At 37.9% G+C, this 10246-nt stretch overlaps 1 protein-coding gene across 1 annotated transcript; it reads right to left on the bottom strand.

Annotated features, from left to right (window-relative positions):
- Positions 1-5288: 5288 nt before the first annotated feature.
- LOC121429599 (mid1-interacting protein 1A-like) lies at positions 5289-8694 on the bottom strand. The gene has a single exon (XM_041626709.1). It carries the CDS (start codon positions 8233-8235, stop codon positions 7669-7671), a length of 567 nt encoding a protein of 188 aa, XP_041482643.1. The 5' UTR covers positions 8236-8694; the 3' UTR covers positions 5289-7668.
- Between the last annotated feature and the right edge of the window lie 1552 nt (positions 8695-10246).

The following is a 10246-nucleotide window of genomic DNA, read 5'->3' as shown; positions in this document are numbered from 1 at the left end:
AGAGTTTTATTGCTAGGCATACCACATAGGCTTTCGCATCCTACCGGGTACCCATTTAACACCTGGGTGAAGAGTGGCAAATACTGTGGATTGATGCTTTGCCAAAAGGACGCTAGGCCATGTTTGGGATTCGGACACAAGGCGAGAGTCAGAACCGCTACATCACATTTAGTGATGAAAAAATATGCACACCAACACATACAAAATTTAAAGAATAAAATCGTTTTTTAATGGAAAAAAAGGAGAAGTGTAGTGTAGTCAATCAACAAAATTCACTATAAATAAAAAAAAAAGTTTCGATAAATATTGTTTCATCATCAAAGTGACAAATAGAGGATCAGGTGACAGGACAAGCTCCGAACACGAAGCTGGAGCGACGTCCCCAGGAATATACCTTATATAACCCTTATCGATTTTCTCCTAATCAATTTTTTACTTGACCGCCAAACACTAAACTTGCTAAATAATAGCATGCAGAAGGCCATGAAAATAAGTCTAGACATTTATTTCAATGCAAGTATATTATGCAACCATTGTTTATGATGTAACCCGTGCACTGGGGATGTCATTATTATTCTGGCGCAGTCATATTTCCACTACGGCGGCCGAACAGCCAGTCGAAAACAGTCCCTTTTATTCATTTTTGTTCAAACCACCTTAAGTTTGTATACTGGATCAAAAACTGTTTTCGACTCGCCGTTCGGCCGCTGTAGGAGAAATGTGACTGTGCCATAATGATGTCATCCCAGTGCATGGCGCATCATACCAATGGTTGCATAATGATTATATTTGATTTGTTATTTTTGTTTATACTTGGTCTGCGTTGGCCCAATAAAACATAAATGCAAAAAAAAAAAATAGTTGCATTCATTGACTGTCTAGACTTATATCATGGTATTCTGCATGCTATTATAAAGTGCAAGTTTGTTTGGTGGTCAAGTAAAATATGATTAGGAGAAAATAGATAAGGGTGATAAGGTACTGGATATAATATTACATGGGACGTCGCGCCACGTTGTGTTCGGGGCTTGCAAGCATAATCTGGACAGCACTGGCCCCAGATGGGGGGCTTTTTTGGGCCATGGACCCCCCCTCCAATAATTTTCAAGACGAATAAAAAAGAAAGAGGAGATCAAACAAGAAAGAAGGACATGGGAGAAATTATTTTGGAATATTATTGTAAAAATCTATCACAAATTGGAATTTCGTATTAAAAAAGGTCAAACTTTTTGCTCTCTTGCTTTGCTCACTCGCAGATTTTTTTTGTCAATTTTGTCCCATACATCGTGTATGGCCCCCTAAATTTTGTTGATTCACTAAACATTACTCATGCACCCCTCTTCCATCTCCCCCTCCTTTTCCATTAAAAAAAGTTTAATCTAGTTTGTATGTGTGGGAGAGTGTTTCTGTGTCAATAAATAAAACGGAAGTATCATTCCCATGTATTAATAATGTTTAATCCTCAAGTCAAATGTAAATTCCTTCCACTTCCTTTCTTCTTTACTTCCTGCATTTTCCTAACCCTGTTTCCTTTCTCTTTTTGTATTTTTTTTCATATTGTGTTTAATACAGGCATATAATATTCCGCCATGACAAGCTTATGCTTTTAGGGAATTACATCTTCTGTTAAAATACATCATATTTACACTCTGTTTTATGATAAATGATTTTGTATGGATTTTATTGAAAATTGATATTGTGATAAATGCAAACAGTAAATGCTTTTTTTACATCATAGGCAAATTACAGTGGCATAATTTGGTTCAATTCTTGGAAATAACCCCCCCCCAAAAAAAAAAAAAAAAAAAAAAAACTGAGCATGGTTTGCATTGAATTGGCTCATACTGTTTTATCATCGCGCTACTATGGTACACACCAAACTGTGGTGTTAACCGGTGTACATAGAGGACCACACCAGTTATTTTACACCGGTGTTAATTTTGTGGTGTTAGTTTTACACCTATAGGTGTTATTACAACACCTATGGTTGTTACAGTTACACTCTTTGGTGTTATGTTCAATCTCTAGGGTGTTATTTTAACACCTCAGGGTGTGGTCCTTTATTAACACCAATTGGTGTCAGTTTTAACACCACAGTTTTTACAGTGTATGAAGTTTAAGAATGAAAAAAAAATGGTACGCCTTATACCGTCTCAACAGATTTCTGCTTTTTTTTTCCAGTATATCGGGGTGGACTTGACCTTAATGAAATAACAAATTTGATAGAAATCACACAGATTCAGATCGCCTCCCGATTGGTCAGCTGAGCCTGCCGATGTCTGGCACGACGAGAGCAAGGTCAAGGGTCGCTATAATGACAACAGACATACGAAAACAGTCTCCCTGTATTCATTGCGTACCTGATCCGCTGGCAAGGGCGCAAGGCGGCTTTACGAATGCAGAAAATAGCCTGCAGATATAGACTAGTACGTCGGGGGCTCGTCGGAGGCTTGGCCCGATCAGCCAATCACAAAGCGGTATGAGGAACACGCGTCGCGAACGTGTCCCCAAATCGGAACCCAAACAAAACGTGTATAGTCAGGTGGTCGCATCCTACAAATGTTTTTTATGTTTTGACTTTTCCTTGAACTTGAACCATGCTTGCAGTTTGCTTGAACTGATCGGAGGAAATTCATTTACGTGCTTTTAGAGTGCACAAAATAGGCATATTGTTTAAGTCCTTAATTGTTTTTTTTCCATCTGAAAGTAAAACATGAAGTAAATAGGTCCGTAATCATCCAAATTTTCCTCAATCATTATTTTGGCATCTCGTCAGAAAGGATTAATTATGAATTGGAGAACATAATTCTATAACATCGGACCATCATTATCCCCTCAAATGTCACGGAAATGTTTGATTTGTTTATAATGAAATGAGCTTACAGCATGATTCATATCAGACAGGCTTGCATCATTAATTTGGCATGCAGTCAGTAGGCCTACGGGAAAAATATTCTAGGGAAGTGAAATATCGGGCCTCCTGTCTGACGTGTATACTTGACTTGGAGCCAGGTCTACTGTTTTCCTTTAGCCTGAAATGAAACGGCACATCGTGTTGATGTGTAGTGCAAAATATCAACCCCATGATACAATAATTCTCATTAATCGTTGCGTCAACATCAAGTTATCACAATGCAATTTACACTATTGTAATAACGAGCTCAATTATGTGGGGGGGGGGGAAATTATATATGATGCAACATTTCTGATAATTCTAGAAGCGATTGGGCCGACAATTCGATTTGTTTGTCTAATTTGTTTTTGCCTTGTCAGTTTTCTGTAGCTTTGTCGGTGTTTTTTTTTATGGAAACGTGTAAAATCTATCATTAGTTAATGTATCAAAGGTTTCTCGTTATTGGGATAATTGGGCCCGTTCGTTGGTCTTCTCAGAAATGCTTATAGGAAGTAATGTAAAGATGTCAAAAAGCGAGTGAGTGGCAATAGTATAAAAGCTTGAGTCCACCCCCCCCCCCCCCCCCACCTCCGCGATCATTGTGGTGCAGTACTCAAGTTGGCGAGAGCATTGTTTGCAAAACCGACTCGATAGATTCCGAGAATTGCTGATCTCGTTTGTTTTTGTGAGTTTTCTTTTTCTTTTTGACGTGCATTGTTCCTTCCCTTGGCTTCGTTAGAATCAAGAAATCCAAGTCCATTGTTCGGAAGGGTATTCTTAAAATCCCTAATCAATATCAACCGTACAAAACTTCCACGCTGGAAATTCGGAATCGAAACGCGTGGGCGTGCAAGGGGGCGCGTCATCATTACGTAATCGTATAAGATTGATAGGACGGGGAAAGCGTGTTCGTACTAGTTTTGCACCCAGACCGGGTTTTGTTAGAGGAGTGTAATATTTTTGATAAATGAGAAAATTAGAAAGTGCCAGAAGTCCAGCTTGAAAACATCCCTCCCATGCACCTTCGTATCAATATTATTTATGAATAAAAATTTTAGCCGACTGTATCTTTCCATTAGACTCGTCTCATTCGACGAAATCATAGTAATTTCTAACAGGAATATTGATATTGGAATAGAATTTTTGATCCAAATATCATAAATTGCTACAAAAATCCCCCGGAAATTATGCTGCCGCAAATATTCACTGCTGAATGATATGCGCCGTTTAAGCTAAAACAACAACAGAAATCACTGTTTTTGCCAATGTGACAAGAAAATAGTCAAATAGAATGATACCCAAGTCGTCTATAGTCTACAACTGTAGACCCACATCTGCACTGTGTGTATCACAGCTGATTCAAGGAGTCTACTTAGCAGACTAGGTCTACTGGAGCTGCAGATGTGAAATGGCTCGCTTCGCTCGCCCTTTCAAGCTGCAGATCCCACTTCACGAGCCATTCAGAGTCTGCATAGTAGACTAAGCCGTCTATGCACCCAGCTATCAATCTCTGTTTAAACATAGAGCTAAAAGTGTATTTAATCTTTCTGTCAGTAAAGGTATATGCCCTACTTTAACTGTACACAAGGCTGAACATTTCTGACTCTTCTATTCGATTTGGCCCACCCCCATAACTTTTTTTTCTCCTCTCTTTTTTCCAAGTACACTGGAAAATTACCCGTGTTCGTTCAAAATGTGACTACGTGTAATCGACGTATATCCAAACGGGTGAACATATACAAAAGGGGCAAAGAAAATAAAATACCAGATAAGAATTAAGACCATAATGGTGTTTCAACCGTGCACAGTGCCTTTGGTGATAAAAAAGAAAAATAATTGTTAAATCACAGATACTCTAATTCTGGTTAAAAAGGTACAACTATACGCAACCTATTTAGGGCCTATATCAACACTATAACTCCAAAGGCCTAGTCACACCGCCCGAGCGTTGTTGGAGCGGTCGTGGAGCGGTAGGGAGAGAGGATCGAATTTCGCTCTCAAAATTGGGGGGAACAATCGAAGAAAAAAAATCGAAATCGAAAATGGTGAACGGTAGCGAGCGGTGTGATCAGGCCTTAAATGTCATACTTTGACATCAATATTAAGTGGATTAGTGTTTTGAATAAAAATTATACAAAATAGATGTGAATCTAAAAGATCATTCCGAAATTGTTGCAGGCTTTCCATTTATGCCTATATACAGAAAAATCGAAATTGAATTCCCTTTATAATATACGTACGCCTATTTGTTTGATAAAAATCTATTATAATTTTGAGATGTTCCGTTTAGATTTCAATTTCAAATGACATTCAGATTGCATGTGTATAAATTGTGATAAAGAAAAAAACAACACAATATCCGTACACTACAGAAGAAAGATCAGATTATCATTAATCAGATATAAAATACATTTTATTCATTATTCTCATTTTCTTTCGATTTGTTGCACTAAACATGCGTGTCAACGAGTTGCCATATGCACAAAATATATCAATTTCATGTCCTCAAAACTTCATTATACATTACATTTGATTTTCGAGGTCATACATCATGAAATCATACAAAATTGGAACGAAAATGTTTGAAAAGAATCATGTACGTAAACATTTTGTACAGTCATTAGCAACCACATTTGCATAAAACTTGCGTTCGGGTACGGTCACATTCAATTCCACATTTCCGAAATACAAAATGACATACATGGCAATAATATTTTTTCTGTAAACATATAAATCATAATTAGCGAGACCCTGCATTCCTTATTGTTGGTGTTTACAAAAGTCATCAACATGGTGGCAATAACAAACATTTCAAAAATTAAAAATGTGTTGGAACAACTCTGTCACTGAACATAATTATAAACAATATACATTTTTGTGTCTCACGATGACAGCCACAAGTACATCGTAATAATAATGCAAGTATTCAAAGAACATTGATAATAATAATAATCATAAAAATGGTAATGAAAGTATAACTAGCATCATAATAATGGAAAACAATATTAATATCATTTTACCACATTGGGGCATATTTGCCTGGAAAATATATCAAAATACTTCCAGATGTAAAATCGATATTTCCTACCAAAAAGTCTTGCACCATGCTCAAAATTTGGATGGTTAGGAAAATAAAAAAAAACTTAAGCTTCATAGTTGATTTCAGATTCGGACCCTAAACCCACTATATAAAAATCAAACCACTACACCTCTCACATAAACAATATACTGTACTGGATGTCTGTTTTTTATCACACACTGTCAGATGATAGGTAAAGACAGATACAGAGTAAGAGGTATAATTACACATCACATTAGAATGCTGAAGACATTAAAATGACAACTTATCACATGTGATAATTAATCCGCATAACATCATCAAGGGACTTCGCAGGATGTATGGCAAGAACCAAAATTATGTCAACCACGACTCCTTGAATATTACATGTACAAGCATAGGCGAAGATAATGATGCAATCAAAGAGACGTATTAGGTTATACATGTACATCTCCATGGATGCAATTTCTTGTATCGCACATACTTTTTAGTACTGAATTTGGAAGACAACTTTACTGTGCTCAAATTCATATTCTATCGCCATTGCACCAACAAACCCCACATACTTGGGATATTATGTTCGTTTCTGGTGGGAACAAAAGCAATCCGGTCAATTACAGAAATAAAGACGCTTTTGTCCCAGTTCGTCCCTCCCTCATCATCATATTTCATGGGAGCGAGATACTCGGCATGTAGCATCGCTTTGGAAACTCCCCTGGATTTTATGATAATCAACTGCGCTTGCGCAACAATAAGATCGATGGATATGCATGTCGGCTGCTAGACGTCAAGTGCATGTACAATGTATAGAAACATTGTTCGCAAATGAGTCAATAGACGTAAACAAGCCAGACACGCACTTAGCGCGTGGTGCTCATGAATGGTCGAGTATTGCATAATTATTTGAGGCTTCCAGAAAATGGGATTTCCATTGCAACGGCAAACAATCGGGAGATTAAAGACCTTAAATAATTGACAGAATACTTGGTTAGTTTTAAAATTAGATTGACTTCAAGTCATGTACTTCAAATCACCAGAAACGAAAGGGCCTACAAAACTCGGAGCACAAACACAAAAAAGTGATACTAAATCAGTTTGGTATTTCATATAACAGAAATTGCACTTTTACACAGACGTGCGTTACTTTGGTAGTTAGGATAATAACCCATCATGCTAAGAGTTGGTTAAGAATTTCAATTGTATTATCTCAAAACAACTGACTTAAAATATAAATCACGTCGACCTACTTTTACAAAGGTGCAAAGGAAGTCGAATATTGTCAAAAGAACAGAAACAATAACCTACTTGCATCAATCAAAACGTTCAACGTTTTCTTAAACGCAATAATGACAAATTGTAAAATCTTGGGACAGTGAAAATAAGGCTGGGCCCTATATCATTCTGATACAAATTCTATAAATAAATAAGATACAGTTAGAAATACACTACATCAATCATTATTTCTTATGCAATCAGTGAAACAGATCTACTGTCACGGCTCTTCTGCATGTTCTTTCGCAAATTGTCACAAAATCGATTTTCTCGACAAATTATCAATGAAGTTGAGAATACATCTTCACAGGGCACTTTATATTGCTGATAAACTTGACAGATCCAATTCCTTCAGTTTTCAATCAAGTTCCTTCAATTCAGAGAGAAGTCTTTGACAGTTTGAGTTTTATAGTTTTTTTCTATCTTTCTTCTGGAGTTCCTAGATCTAAACATGGAACGATTTTGGTTTCAGGCAGGACTGTTGGTCTCCAGTTTCTTGTTGGTATATCGTCATCAGATTCTTGGAAACGTTTGTGAGATGTGAAAGGATGGAGAAGAGTCCACGAAGATGTTCCCGGAAGGCCCGGGCGGTCTGCGCTTGTAACCTCGCACTCTCCTCATCCACGGTTTCATCCTCGAGTTCGCTCAGCTCGCTCTCCTCCACGGGACCACGAGCCAGTTCCCTCTTCACCGCCTTCAACATCGAGTAGTACGTATGCAAGCTGACCTGGTCACTGGGGACTTGCGGCGACGAAGCGCTGGTCGACGTCGAAATCACCGACATCGTTGACGAGTCGTCGTTGTCCATGAGCATCGAATGGCAGTTGTCCATATTGATGTCCATCAGGCGACTTGGGATCAACACAGTTTCGTCCATCTCGTTGACGGAATCGATGAAGTTTTTCATGATACCCAAGATGGATTGCGAAGGGGGTGCCTTCTCGTTATCCACAGTCCGCTGCAGTTCCATCATCATGCTTTGGCAGAGTGAGGTAAATTCAATATCTGTCATAAATGAGCTTATCTGGAGAGCGAATGGAACTGCTCAGAGAGAAGTTCCAAGGCGAAATGGCTCCAAACAGATGATTCTCAGGTATAAATGCTGATTTCAAGGTAAGCTAGAGTCTGGATAAACAGGTTAAGTCGGAAGCTTAAATTGAGTCTTTGAGAAGATCAAAGAAGATTTCTGATGACGATTTCAGACGAGTCCAACTCCAAGGCCCAGCTGATGCCGATGGAAATGGCATTGGCAAATGTTGCAGTTTTTAAACTCCGACGTTAATATTCGGTTTGTTTTTTTATTATCAGCAAAGCTATCTTCCGGATGAATTATTTAAGCTGGTATATTATGAATTCTTCCTCAATGACAATGTGCAATGTTAAAGTAGAAACAAACATGTGCACATTTTCAACACTGGAGATTCCAGACGTTCGGGATTCACTAGACCTGCATAGCTAATGAATGAACTTGTTCATGGAACTACCCCTACGGAAATTAAATCCCTGCACGCATGCGCATCGTATGACGAAACGGGCGAGCCCCCAGATATGCAAATTAGCGACGATCACGCTATGTGGATGAATCACGATTGGGTGGACTCCATTGGATCTGTGTATTCTATCGACCCTTCCAAGATCTAGGTGAAGGGATCGTCTAAAAATGTTGTACGAGGTGAAATCGCTTTCTGTCCATTTTTTTCTCATAAAATTTGTATTTTCAACATTTATAACAATATGGAGATGTATAAATATAATAATGATATATTCCTAATCCTGTCAATATTTTGCTCTATCATTCTATGCTTTATATTAAGATATATATTTATTTGAACAAAAGAAATGAGCAAAATGTTGAGATAACCCTCGTCGTGGAGCTATCGTGATCGGACAAAGTTTGTTGAACTTGTTGTACGACTACGAAATGGAAGGGAGGGGGGGGGGGGGGCACATGGGCCAGACGAGATGTACTGAAGGTAAAGAATGGGGGAGGAGGGGGGGGGGTCGTGTTGAGAATAAAGGTACATTGTATTATACTTATGTAGGCCTATGACTAATTTTCAATACGATTATCAAAATGTTTAATTCACACAGAACATTTTATTGTGTCTTCAACCTTAGTCGTACACTATCATTTTTTTTAATCGGTAGAAAAATTATTTTCTTTCAATCCCGTGTATAATAGAATAATATAATAGTTAGGCCTATCTAACAAAAGTGTCGCCATTTTTCCCCCGGAAAAGGGGCTGAGCTATCGTATATAGTCATGACCAGGCATACTTGTACAATATGCCAGCAAGTTGATAGAAAGAAAAAAAACGGTAACAAATTGTAGGATGATCGGGTGATTCAATGATTATGTAATTTTTTTAAATTATATATAATATCGAATATATTAAATATAGTGTATATTAGATTAATCTATACCACGGGATCACCGCCCATGGACCATAGAATTGTGCTTCAGTCTCTTTTTTTTCTTTTCATCAACATTAACTGAATATTGTCTAAGTTTAATATGAATTTTACTATATTCCATATTCTTATTTAAATATAAATGTTTTTCTGAAGGAGTAAAAAAGGACATGAGGAATAAGGAAAAACTATGCAGTAGCTTCATGGAAAAACCAGGGAAATCCCTGGTCAAAAAAATATCGAAGAATTTTCGCAACACACCGTCACAACAAGGCATTTCTTTTTTTTTATCGAGCTCCACATATGCACAACCAGCTGACTTACGAGGTCGACAAACTTTTCCAAAAGGTAAACATGGCATGAGGTGAGCACGAGGTCGCGCGCTGGTCGTCTAGCCAATCAGAACGCCTGATTAGAGACACCACCTCCAAAGCCGCATATGCATATTCATGAAGAAATCATCCAATCCATTCGCCCATAACGACCAAGCCCATTTTTATGACCAATCAAACGCCTGTAGTTCAGATCCCCTGGATGTTGTGGTTGTTCTTGAAATCAGCTGTTAACTTTTCTTTTGTCAAAATTTAGTAGTCTAATTTTTAGGCGCAGAT

The sequence above is a fragment of the Lytechinus variegatus genome, chromosome 16 (genome assembly GCF_018143015.1).
Source record: "Lytechinus variegatus isolate NC3 chromosome 16, Lvar_3.0, whole genome shotgun sequence".
Lineage (NCBI taxonomy): Eukaryota > Metazoa > Echinodermata > Echinoidea > Temnopleuroida > Toxopneustidae > Lytechinus > Lytechinus variegatus.
The sequence above is the reverse complement of the archived record's forward strand: the minus strand, read 5'-3'. Positions and strand labels throughout refer to the sequence as shown.